At 37.6% G+C, this 13,470-nt stretch overlaps 1 protein-coding gene across 3 annotated transcripts in view; it reads left to right on the top strand.

The window, feature by feature from the left end:
* LRP6 (LDL receptor related protein 6) overlaps positions 1–13,470 on the top strand; it is a 153,418-nt gene that overhangs the window by 118,477 nt on the left and 21,471 nt on the right. For all 3 annotated transcript variants that reach the window (XM_019039057.4, XM_004052742.5, XM_055358689.2), the window contains 3 exons: positions 1,661–1,872; positions 3,249–3,439; positions 12,283–12,492. In XM_019039057.4, coding sequence (XP_018894602.3) covers positions 1,661–1,872; positions 3,249–3,439; positions 12,283–12,492 — 613 coding nt within the window. The remainder of the gene's footprint in view (positions 1–1,660; positions 1,873–3,248; positions 3,440–12,282; positions 12,493–13,470) is intronic.

Below are 13,470 nucleotides of genomic sequence, written 5' to 3'. Positions count from 1 at the left end.
CTTGGTTCAAAATTCATTTCTCCTGACTAATAACTGTACTCACCAACCATTCTGTTTCACTTAAGTCTTGACTCTGCTTAAGTGTGTGTGTATGTGTGTATGAAACTGAAATTCTGGACCTAGTAGCTTATTTTTTCCTTCTGATGATATTTTGAGTAAGCAATTGTTTGATGATGATGATATGATGAAAATTGTTAGGCGTACTTAAGCTGTTGTATTGGTAATGGCTTTGTGACTGACCCCTATGTTTCTTTATGAAGTCTTTTTCCTTACATTTCTATTGTATGGAGTATTAGAAGCCTTGAAATAGGCCTTGGTTCTGATTCCAGCTCTATCCCTCACTTAGGATTCTTAGGAACTTTTAGCTGAAAAGAATGCAAAGCACATAGCTCTTATATGTTATGTAACAGGAACTCAATAAATAACGGTTACATTACTAATTAACTATTATTTAAAAGGTTCAGAGGATATGAAACATATAACACAATCTCAGTAGGGTTAAAAACATCTAACGTGTTATTAATCCAGTGGGTTTTTTTTGGTCATAATTATTTGGTGACTGTGGGATGGGAATGAGGATATTATCAATAAATCTTACCCATTTACGTGCCAATTATGGATTTACACATCACTATCGATACTTCTTTGCTTGCTTTCTGTGGCCAAGCCCTGTCAGACTGGGATTATAATACTATAAATAATTACTTGTTGTCATCCTCATAGCAGTGATCGTAAGTTGTATCTTGAATGTATTAAAATTTAGGGAAGTCAGAGTACCGTTTTTCACTATGTCTCATCTTAAAGAGCAAGGAGGTAATATATTTAGGGCTGCTGAGAGATCATTTAGGGTATAGTAATAGCTGTGTATTCCAGACACACTTTCCACCATATAGGCCAGGACTGATGGGCTGATAACTAATAGATAGAAATTAAGGAATATGTTACTTCAGAGATACCAGTAAGATACAGTTCAGATGGCACAAATGGACAAAGCCTCTCTTTTTGCTTGACTTTATTTTTAAAAAATTGCATGTGTAGACTTGAGGATCAGAAAAGGAGATGATTTGTAGCCTTTACTAGTTGCGGTTATCTCTAGAGCAGGGTTTCTCAAGCACTGTGGTCGTTTTGGGCTGGATTAATTGTTTGTTGTGGGGGTCTGCTCTGAATATTGTAGGATGTTTAACAGCATCCCTGGTCTCTGCCTGCTAGTTACCAGTTGTATTCCCACAGTTGTGACAGTAAAAAATGTCTTCATACATTGCCAAATGCCCATGGCGGGGCAATATTGCCTCTAGTTGCAATCCGCTGCTTTAGAGATATTTCTAGGGTGTGGTTTTAGCCACAGTTGTCTCCAGTTTAGAGAAGATAGTTGCCACCTTCTCACTCCCATCTCTTAATCAAGGCATTATCAGGTTCTTGGAGCAACTAATCTGACCTCAGCTCTTTTTTTCAGCAGCAGGATAACCCAAGGAACATTTGAGATGTGTATTAACAAAGAAGCACATTACCCATAAAAAAAGATATCAGTAAGAAATACTCCTTAAGACTTGAGAGAGCCTTCTCAGCTGTGTGCCCATGTAGGTGTAAGCATTGTGACTGATTGCCTCAGGGTTATCTGCCCCTGGAGTTTAATTTTCTCTGTATTTCTTTTTTTCCCTAGGGTTTTACTGTGGTTGTGAGCTCAGTTCCGAGTCAGAACCTGGAAATACAACCCTATGACCTCAGCATTGATATTTACAGCCGCTACATCTACTGGACTTGTGAGGCTACCAATGTCATTAATGTGACAAGATTAGATGGGAGATCAGTTGGAGTGGTGCTAAAAGGCGAGCAGGACAGACCTCGAGCCATTGTGGTAAACCCGGAGAAAGGGTATGTTACTAAAGTGGCGTTCAGATACTGTGGCTTCTGAGACTCTCCTCACCCTTCTTTTTCAACCTGTTATTTATTTACCTTTAAGTGTCCTGTGCTCCAGCAAACAATTCAATATTCTCTATCAGTTTGTTTCTGCATTATCTTAACAGTTGTCTTACACTTTCTCTGATTTCACTGCCCAGACTTTCTTTCCTGGGCCACTATTGCTTTAATTCTAAGTCTTAACCACACCTCCGGGACCATTTCAACTGCCACGTCCTCCAGGAAGTTTTCCTCGATCTACCTCATCCCAGCCAGATGTGGTTTTTGCCCCCTCCTGAATACTCAGTACTCTGTAGCTGTGCCTCTCTAAGTTATACTTAGTCCTTTCCAATTTACCTTACTTTTAATTATTTTTTAGTCTTGTATTTACCACTAGACATCAGTTTTCTTTGTGATGAGAACTAGTATGCTTTCTTTCATTTAATAAAGAGCTTTGCATTTAATAAATACTCAATACTCAGTTGTATCTGAGTCAATGATAAGGTATTCAGCAAGTAAAGTAGCTTACTTCAAAAGAGAGGAAAAGGATGAAATCTAGAAGTTAAATATAAGAAGTGATTTATATGTAACCTTTTTAGTTATTAAATAGATTAATTAGAATTTAAAATTTTTTGTTAAGGTCTCTCTAGTCACTGATCTTTAATTTATCGTATTATTCTGAAAACATATGTGTGCCTATGTCTAACACTATTCTGTTAATCTATGAAAGCTCCCTAATAACTTCTGTGTACCTTTGTTGCTACTATTAAAAGTAGTAAAAGTGTCCCATGACCTTTTAAAAATGTAAATATATAAATAGATATGTATATATTTATAAAAGGATTTTTCTATATACACATATATTTATATAAAAGAGGATTTATATATATATACACATATATATTTATATAAAGGAGGATTATATATATATTTGGATACAAGGTTTGGCTCGATCACCCAGGCTAGAGTGCAGTGACACAATCTCAGCTCACTGCAACCTCTGCCTCCTGGGCTCAAGTGATCCTCCCACCTCAGCCTTCCAAGTAGCTGGGACTACAGGCACACGCCACCATGCCTGGCTAATTTTTGGGGTATTTTTTATAGAAATGGGGTTTTGCCGTGTTGCCCAAGCTGGTCTCTCACTCATAAGCTTAAGCAATACCCCCGCCTCGGTCTCCCAAAGTGCTGAGATTACAGGCATGAGCCACTGTGCCTGGTCAAAAAATACGTATTTTAAAACGTTTAAAAACAATACTTAAAAATACTCTACCTCCATTTGTCTTAATAAGAATATTCTCATTTTATGTGGTTTCTTACTCCAGTAACTTATTTTTTTCCTCCTTTCCCTCTAGGTATATGTATTTTACCAATCTTCAGGAAAGGTCTCCTAAAATTGAACGGGCTGCTTTGGATGGGACAGAACGGGAGGTCCTCTTTTTCAGTGGCTTAAGTAAACCAATTGCTTTAGCCCTTGATAGCAGGCTGGGCAAGCTCTTTTGGGCTGATTCAGATCTTCGGCGAATTGAAAGCAGTGATCTCTCAGGTACCCAAGAAATATGTTTCCTTATTTTAATTCGAGTTTTTAAGATGATTCATCTATTGTGTTTTTCTTGCATCGTATTGTTTTTGGCACGTTTCTTGGCAGTTTTATTCATTAAATGTAGTCAGCATCAAGTTGGTTGGTGAAGAGCTTTTTCTTCAACCGTCAACATGATTACTCCTCTGTTATGTAACTGCCTGCCAGTTTTCTTGATCTTGGTTCTGTAAATAATATATTTCTTTTTTTTTTGAGACGGAGTCTTGCTTTATCGCCCAGGCTGGAATGCAGTTCCCGGGTTCACGCCATTCTCCTGCCTCAGCCTCCTGAGTATCTGGGACTACGGGCACCCGCCACTGCGCCCAGCTAATTTTTTGTATTTTTAGTAGAGATGGGGTTTCACCGTGTTAGCCAGGATGGTCTCGATCTCCTGACCTTGTGATCCGCCCGCCTCGGCCTCCCAAAGTGCTGGGATTACAGGCATAAGCTACCGCGCCCGGCATAAATAATACATTTCTAATGCATCCTTTCCTAACTCTTCTGCTCTAGTTTATGTTCTTGTCATCTGTGGCCAAATCCTAGCCTCTGGTTGATCTCCCTGCCAATTTTTCTCCATGAAAGTTTACACATGGCTCCTAAATTTTCTGAAGCATGGTTTTAATGTCACTGCTTTACTTAAAAAATCTTCAGGGTAGTTTCATGACCTGTAGGAAAAAAGTCTAGTTGTACTCTTAAGTTGGTATAAGTTAGTATTCAGCTTTCACAACCTCATCGTGGCGTTTACCTTTCTGGTATTTTAACCAAATTAAATTATTTGTTCGTCTTAAGATATACTTTTACTTTCACATTTCTCTGCAATCTTATGTCTGTAATTATAATTACCTCCTCTGTCCCCAATTTCTGATGTCCATATAGTCTGTGTTGGCCTCCCTAGTGATCAGGTAAATGAAATTAAAATATACTATTTGTGTCTGTCAGCATGGCAAAAATGTGTTAACGTTGATTATTGCCTAGCATTGGCCAGTATGGTAGAAAATGACATGCCCTCATGTGCTTTGGTGGAAGTGGAAATTGATAGAGCCTTTTTAGAGGACAATTTGCCAGTAATAATCAAAATTTAAAATATGCATTCCCTTTGATCTGGTGATTTCCTTTGTAGATAGCTGTCTTAGAGAAATACCGATGTAAGTGTATAAGGGTATTTGCTGAGCATTATTTGTGATAGTCCTTCATGGAGAAATACATTCTATCAGTGTATGGAATATTACAGTCATTCAAAAGAATAAGGTAGATCTGTGTGCACTGACATGAATGATTTTTAAAAATTTCAGAAAAATTCTTAAGATCTAGTTTTGTTTAAAATTTGAAACCGTATAGTATATACACTGTTTATACACAGTGTATGTATATATACCGTTAAGAAATGTGGGAACTCAGGCCAGGTGTGGTGGCTCATGCTTGTAATCTCAGCACTTTGAGAGGCCGAAGAGGGTGGATCACCTGAGGTCAGGAGTTTGAGACCAGCCTGGCCAACATGGCAAAATGCTGTCTCTACTAAAAATACAGAAAATAGCCAAGCATGGTGGTGGGCGCCTGTAATCTCAGCTACTCGGGAGGCTGAGGCAGGAGAATCGCTTGAACACTGGAGGCGGTGGTTGCAGTGAGTCAAGACGGCGCCACTGCACTCCAGCCTGGGTTATGGAACGAGAATGAGACTCTGTCTCAAAAAAAAAAAAAAAAGAAAGAAAAAAGAAATGTAGGATCCCAGATCTCAGATCTCAGATCTTCAGATCTCAGGTTCTTCAACAAAGAGAAAGAGAGAGAGAAAGAGAGAAGGGGGAGGGAGGGAAGGAGGGGAGAGAGGAGAGGGGAAAAGAAATAAACAGGCATACATGTCAGTATTTTCCTCAAGAAATAAGCAAATATATCTCAAGTCTGGAGCATTAGCATACTAAAATGTTGAGACTGCTTACTCCTGTATCATGTACATTTTTGTATGTTTGAATACATTTATAATTATTTTAATCTTTTTTTCACATTTTTTTTTAATGTCTTCAGGTTCAAATGCCTCCCTTCCATTATGTATTCTCTGATTCCAGACAGTTAGGCACACACTTACGCATGTATAGTTACATGCCTGGTATAGTATATTCTTTCCCTCATCTGATCTCCTCTGTCTCTTATATCACCTCTAATTTTTTTTTTTCTGGGTACCTAATGCATTTATGTCTTTTGAATAATTGTTTTTTTCCAAAATTCACCTTCTGTTGCAATCTGAATATATTAGGTTGGTGCAAAAGTAATTGCAGTTTTTTTTTAAATTATAAGTTTTAGGGTACACGTGCACAATGTGCAGGTTTGATACATAGGTATACATGTGCCCTGTTGGTTTGCTGCACCCATTAACTAGTAATTTACATTAGGTATTTCTCCTAATGCTATCCCTCCCCTAGCCCCCCACCCCCCGACAGGCCCCAGTGTGTGATGTTCCCCGCCCTGTGTCCAAGTGATCTCATTGTTTAATTCCCACCTGTGAGTGAGAACATGTGGTGTTTGGTTTTCTGTCCTTGTGATAGTTTGCTGAGAATGATGGTTTCCAGCTTCATCCATGTCCCTGCAAAGGACATGAGCTTATCCTTTTTTATGGTTGCATAGTATTCCATGGATATCACCTCTAATTTGTACATTAGTTACTTATGTCAATATTTTAAACTATCTTTTGTTTTTATTTTTGTTTGAGAAAGGGTTTTGCCCTGTCACCCAGGCTAGAGTACAGTGGTGTGATTATAGCTTGCTGCAGCCTCAAACTCTCTAGCTCAAACAGTCCTCCTGCCTCAGCTTCCTGAGTAGCTAGGACTACAGGCACACACCACCACACCCGGCTAATTTTATTTTTGTAGAGATGGGGGTCTTGCTGTGTTGCTGAGGCTAGTCTCAAACTCCTGGGTTCGAGTGATCCCCCTGCCTTGGCCTCCCAAAGTTCTGGAATTACAGTCGTGAGCCACCATGCCTGGCAGGCAGGTCTGTGATAAAGCTCTTCATGAAAATGTTTCATTCATTACAATTAATTTTGTCCCACTGCTGCAATGAGCCATGATCATGATTGCACCACTGCACTCCAGCCTGGCCAATAAAGCCGAGACCCTGTCTCAAAAAATAACACAAAACTGGTAACTTGAAAGTTTATTGTTGTATAGGAATTCTTTATACATTCTAGGTATGAATCCTTTGTCAAGATATATACTGCATAAATCTCCCAGTTTGTGATTTACCTTTTTTATTCTCCCAGTAGTATCTTTAGATGAAAAGAAAGGTCCTAATTTTAATGTAGTACAGTTTATTAATTTTCTTTTTATGGTTAACATCTTTTATGTTGTTTAAGAAGTCTTCATGGGAGTTGAGGGATGAGAAATTACTTAATGCGTACAACGTACACTATGGTTTTACGCTGAAAGCTCACACTTCACACTTGTACACATCATAGATACATAGTATATATCCATGTTAAAAAAACTTGTACCACATAAATGTATAGCAATAAGAAAAAAGAAAGAAATGTTTGTCTTCTGCAAAGGTACAAAAAGATACTTTAGTTTTTTCCCTAAAATTTCTTCATTTAACTTTTCTTATTGAGATCTGTAATCCATCTGGAATTGATTTTGGTGTGTAGTGTGAGGCAGGGGTTAAAATGCATTTTTTTCCACATTACTGTTGGATTCAGCATCATTTACTGGAAATACTGTCCTTTTCCTACTACTCTGTAGTATCACCTTGGTCATAAATGAAGTGACTGTATTTGTGTGTGTTTGTTTCTAGACTCTGATGTTCCCTTGGTCACTTTGCCTTTACTTATATTATACTGTCAATTATTATAACTGCAATAGATTCATCTGTGTCTTCAGTATTTTTTCAGGGTTACTTTGGCTATTGTTAACTACTGCAATTTCCATGTACATTTGTAGAATCAGCTTGTGAGTTTCCCCTTCCAAAAAAAATCACATACTAAGATGTTCATTGGGTTTGCATTAAATTGATAGTTTAGAGAGGAGAATTATCTTTATAATATTAATCTTCTAAACCATGATCATGGTAAGTCTCCCTGTTTATTTAGATCTTTAATTTCTCTTAATGTTTTATAATTTTCAGCATAGAGGTCTTGCCTATCTTTCATTAGAGTTGTTATTCCTTCTTATTTGGTGCTTTTAAATGCTAGTGGTAAAGACTATTCTAAACTTAATGTTTTATTTTCTAATTGTGCCTGGAATATGGAAATACAATTTCTTTTTTTCTCCTTCTAGCATATTAGCTTGTACCACAGGACCATGCTAAGTATACTTATCTTTAGGATTTTTTATGTTGTAGAATCATGTTTCTTCAAATAATGAGAGTTGTGTTTTTTTCTTTCCTTATACTGGCTGGGGTCCCCCAGTACAGTGTTGAATAGGATGATAATAGAATCCTTTTTATTGTTGTTTTTTTCTAGGTCTTGGAGAAGCATTCAGTACTTCTGTGATTAAGTATTCTTTGCTAAGGTTTTTCTGTAGATAACCTTTGTCAAATTAAGGAATTTACTTACTTTCCCCAGTTTACTGGGATAAATAAAATCTAGCATGATATATTATTCTTTTTTTTATTGCTGGATTTGATTTGCTAATGTTTTGAGATTTTTTTTAATCTACGCTCATGAGAAGGATTACCTTATAATTTTCTTTTCTTGTCAGGTATTTGTTGGTGTTTTGCCATCAAGGCTATGTTGGCCACATAAAAAGAAATGTTTGTTCTTTTTCTATTCTCTGAAAAAGGTTACTGTCAAGTTGATTTTTTTTTCTTATGTATTCACAGATAATTATGCTTTTATCCTGGGTCCTTTTTCTATTTCGTATTTGTAGCCACCCACATAGCCTTTTATAGCGAATTGCATCCAGTGCATGCTTAGTTTGTTGAATAAATAAGCATATCTTTTCCTTGTTGGTTCCAGTAGCTTACTTATTTTTCACCAGCATCAAAGTAGATCAGGTCCTTACCATATCTGGGGGCCTGCAGTGACACTATTGACTTCCTTTTTTACCCAGTTGTCTACCTCAGACCATCCTTTCATTACCGCCAGCTAATCTTTAAAAATCATTCTTCTTTATTGTTTAATTTTAATTTTCATTAAAGTAATACATGTAAATATTATGGATATCAAACTGTTCTACCTGGCTTGTAACAAAAAACAAGCCTACTGCTCTACTCTGCTGCTCTCAGTTCCCATGCTTAGAAGCATTCACAACTATTTTCACTTATTTTAAAATAAACTTGCTTAAAAATGCTATTTCTTGATTTTTCACTTTTAGACGTTAAACATTGACTTCCTTTGGAAGATAAAGATTTTGCTATCTTAAACCATATGTCCCCAAAATACACGTGTGAATTTTCTTTCCATCCTCCCCAGCATAGTTATGAACTTTCCAGAATTCGAGGCACAAGTTTGCAGATAGAAAGGACCCACCTGTGACTAGTGCCATAATTTTTTTAAGTCTAGACTTAATTACTTATTATTTATGGCTATGAACATATTACTATTAGGTACATTTCTTTCTAAAACTTTTTTCCTCCCTGCAGTTAATACTTGTGTAATGTAAATATTGTTTCAATAAATGGATATGCATCAAGCAGTCCATCTATTTGTCTTCATAATTAAAATCACATCTCTGGGTTTCTTCATCATCTTGCTGCAGTCTGGATTTGCTTGGTTTCTAGGCTAACTTCATTTCTCCATTGTCCTGGGAGTGTACAGATGCTGAACCTGCTATTTCCTGGACTCCATTTCTTCTGGTTTTCTTAATAGAGACCATTTTCTAGCAGCTTCTTGAAAGGGGCTCATCATAAAAGGTTAAAATTCTTGATCTTGTTTGAATTTTTTTTCCTCCTCACACTTGGTTGATAATTTGCTTTCATGTTTTATAGCTGTTTTCTCTCAGAATTTCGAAAATAGAACTCCATTGTCTTTGAGCGTCTTGTGTCATTGGGAAGTTTGATGTGACTGTGATTTCAGTCTTTGTATGCTATCCTTTTCCTTTTTCCTCCAGAAGCTTTTAACATGTTCTTTCCCCTCAATGTCCTAGAATTTGATACTGTGCCTTTGTTTGATTCCTCCCTTCTTTCCTTTTTTCTTTCTCTCCACTCTCCCTCCCCCAGCCCTTTCCTCTTCCCCTTTCTCATCATTCCCTTCTTTTCCCCTTCTCCTTCCCCTTCTTTCCCTTCTTCTTCCTTTCTAGTCCTTTTCCCCTTGATCTTGGGAGAAGCATTCAATACTTTGTGATTAAGTATTCTTTGCTAAGGTTTTTCTGTAGATAACCTTTGTCAAATTAAGGAATTTAACTTCTTTTCTCAGTTTGCTGGAATAAATAAAATTTAGCATGGTACATTCTTTTTATTTATTGCTGGATTTGATATGCTAATGTTTTGTTTTAAGATTTTTTTTTTTTTAATTGGCCAGGTGCAGTGGCTCACGCCTGTAATCCCAGCACTTTTGGAGGCTGAGGCGGGCAGATCATGAGGTCAGGAGTTCAAGGCCAGCCTGGCCACCATGGTGAAACCCCGTATCTACTAAAAATACAAAAATTAGCCTGGCGTGGTGACGGGTGTGAGTAATCCCAGCTACTCAGGAGTCTGAGGCAGGAGAATCACTTGAAACCGGAAGGCGAAGGTTGCAGTGAGGCAAGATTGAGCCACTGCACTCTAGCCTGGGCGAAAGAGCAAAACTCCATCTCAAAAAAAAAAAAAGGGAGGTTTCTAAAATCTGTGCTCGTGCTTTCCCTTCCCCTTCCCTTCCTTCTCATTGAACTGGTTACTAGGTTGATCCTTTCTGTCTAGAAGTCTACACCTTAAATTCTGGAATGTTTTCTTGTGTTGTTTCTTTGATAATTTATTTTTCATTTTCCTATTTTGGAGCTTTTTATTTTTATGCTGGACCTTCTTGACTGTAGCTGTATTTTTCTCACCTATTATCCATCTCTTTGTGTTTTTGTTATACTTTCTGAGGAGAGCTTCTCAAATTTGTCTCCCAACCCTCTTGTTGCATTTTTCTTTGAAATTTTTGGATATCATGTTTTTAATTTCCAAGGGCTCTTTTTTGTTCTCCAAATGCTCTGCCCCTCTGAAGACAGCCTCTTCTTTAGGTTTTTTTTTTTAATTGGTATTTATTTGTTTTCTTCTGCTTTTGTGTCTTTTTCTCCAAGTTCCTTTGTTGTGTTTGTCTTGGGCTTCAAATTTAAAGATAGAGGTTTTCTTTAAATATTTGGTGATCCTTAGCTGTTTGTATTTAGTATGAGGCTTAAAAATACTGAGAACATTGCTGTGTAACTTCTTACACATATTTTCAATTAGTACTCCTCTTTCAGCCCCAGCCACATAACTCCTACCTTTGTTCCATTCTAAAATACCTGGTGCTTCCACTTGCTGAGCTAATTGATTTCATTGTTAGCTTCACTGGCTGTAGGCATTTAGCTTTCTCTGGGCTACTGTGTCATTATCCCTGGTCTATCTATTCTCCAGCTTCCAAAATTTATATCACTTTCCTGCTCTCTTCTGTTCTTCTGCCTTCTTTGTCCTTATGGGTTTATACCTTAAAAATTATTTTCTTTTTCTTTCTTTCTTTCTTTTTTTTTTTTTTTTTTCCTGAGACAGGGTCTCGCTCTGTCACCCAGGCTGCAGTGCAGTGTGAACTTGGCTCACTACAGCCTTGACCTCCCTGGCTCAAGGAATTCTCCCATCTCAGCCTCCTGAGTACCTGGACTACAGGCGCATGCCACCATGCCTGGCTAATTTTTATATTTTTTGTAGAGGTGGCATTTTGCCATGTTGCCCAGGCTGATCTCGAACTCCTAGGCTCACGTGATCCTCCTGCCTCAGCCTCCCAGATTACTGAGATTACAGCTGTGTGCCACTGCACCCAGTCTAAAATTTTTTAAATCACCATATTAGTAGAGTTTTAGGAGAGAATATGTAAGTAAACTTGTGCTTAGCCTACCATCTGAATGTTGACTCAGGCAATGCCTTCCCATCTGGAATATCTCTCCACTTTTCTTCATTTATTAAAAAGTTGGCATTTTGCTTGCCTCTTTCCTGAAACTTTCCTTGATACTTCCAAAATATCAGCTGATGTCTTTGTTTGACTGAACTCATGACTTAGGAACCATGAACTTTCTATAAATATTTGAAGGACTGTTACGAAAAAGAAGGAATGAGTATATTTTTTCTTTTTGAGTGAGGGAGAAACTGAATAAAGCAGGGTGGGGGGTACAAACACAGATTTTAGCCCATTGTATAAAAGAACTTTCTCACTGTGCAACAGTAGCAGAAGTTGCCTCCTCAGAGTCTGGATGACTCTATGTCTGAGATGATTAGAAATAATTCTTACCTTGGGGTGAGTCAGTCATTTTTTCTAATTGTGTTCTGAGAAGCCAGGTGGGGTGAGAGTGAAGCTGTTCTTCATAAATGCCTCAGGTATACTCAGAACTCTGGGTCCACCACCACTGCTCCTCCAGAGAAGTGCCATTTTTATCTGTTGTATATATAAGTTAGGGTTTTTCAAACTACTGTTCTAAGTTCTTTTCTACATTTCTATGAACTAGAATATTTACTGCACATTGGGCACTTACTTGCTCTTGATTGCATATTAATATCTAGTTTATTAGCTGTTTTCTAGTGTATGTCTTACCATGATTTGTAAGTTTTGTGGTAGAGATCTTGTTTTTTTTTTCTTTTCTATACCTGTAGAATCTAACTGGTAGTCAGTAAATAATTACCAAAAGTATAACTTGACCCACATGAGTCATTTCTGTTGAATTTTCTCCTTTTCCAAGGTGCTAACCGGATAGTATTAGAAGACTCCAATATCTTGCAGCCTGTGGGACTTACTGTGTTTGAAAACTGGCTCTATTGGATTGATAAACAGCAGCAAATGATTGAAAAAATTGACATGACAGGTCGAGAGGGTAGAACCAAAGTCCAAGCTCGAATTGCCCAGCTTAGTGACATTCATGCAGTAAAGGAGCTGAACCTTCAAGAATACAGTAAGTGTTAATGATGGGATAAAGCTAATTGGAGGAATCGTGTGTTTATAATAAATTAATATGTACTTTTGTGGATTTTTAAACTCTGTTTCCTTGAAGACTTTCATGCACTCTTAGTTTTGCCATTTTTTTTGAACTCTCCATGCTTTTTTTTTTTTTTTTTTTTTGGAGACGGAGTCTCACTCTGTCGCCCAGGCTGGAGTGCAGTGTCACAATCTTGGCTCACTGCAGCCTCTGCCTCCCGGGTTCAAGTGATTCTCATGCCTCAGCCTCCAGAGTAGCTAGGATTACAGGTGCATGCCACCATGCCTCGCTAATTTTTTTTTTTTTTAATTTTTAGTAGAAGCAGGGTTTCACCATGTTGTCCAGGCTGATAGCGAACTCCTGACTTCAAGTGATCTGCCCACCTTGGCCTCCCAAAGTGCTGGGATTACAGGTGTGATCCACCACACCCAGCCTCTTCATGCTTTTAAAGCCTTATGTCAGCCTTACCCAGGAGCTTTTCCAAATTAAACATAATCTCATAAACCAGAAATGGGGGAAAGGCATGGGTCTTGCCTGTTAAAAAAGAATATTTCCTGGTACAACAATGACTGCTTATCATGCCTTGTTTTTCTCTCCTTCAATTCCTTTGAGAATACTGATAACATAAAGCATCTATTTCTTTTCTTCCCTCTCTATACTTCCCCCATAGTTTGAAAAAAAGTAAAAATTATATAATGATGAATATAGTTATAATGGGTTAATCTTATTCTTACGCAAAACAAACTAAAAATTAGTGTGTAAACATAGAGAAGACTCTGTTTAATCAGTAGGTGCTTGGTTTTTTTCCCCCCCCTTTTGGATAAATATTTCAATTCCCAGCTTAGAAAAATAGCCATCTCCATGAGCCCCAGGAAAAAAGAAAAGTAGCCAGAAATATTTTCTTATTTTTTTTTGAAAATGGCTAGTCATCTTGGCCTAGTTCTTAATTCATAT

Source organism: Gorilla gorilla, chromosome 10 (assembly GCF_029281585.2).
Source record: "Gorilla gorilla gorilla isolate KB3781 chromosome 10, NHGRI_mGorGor1-v2.1_pri, whole genome shotgun sequence".
Classification (NCBI taxonomy): domain Eukaryota; kingdom Metazoa; phylum Chordata; class Mammalia; order Primates; family Hominidae; genus Gorilla; species Gorilla gorilla.
Note: the sequence above shows the minus strand (reverse complement) of the source record. Positions and strands in the feature narration are given on the sequence as shown.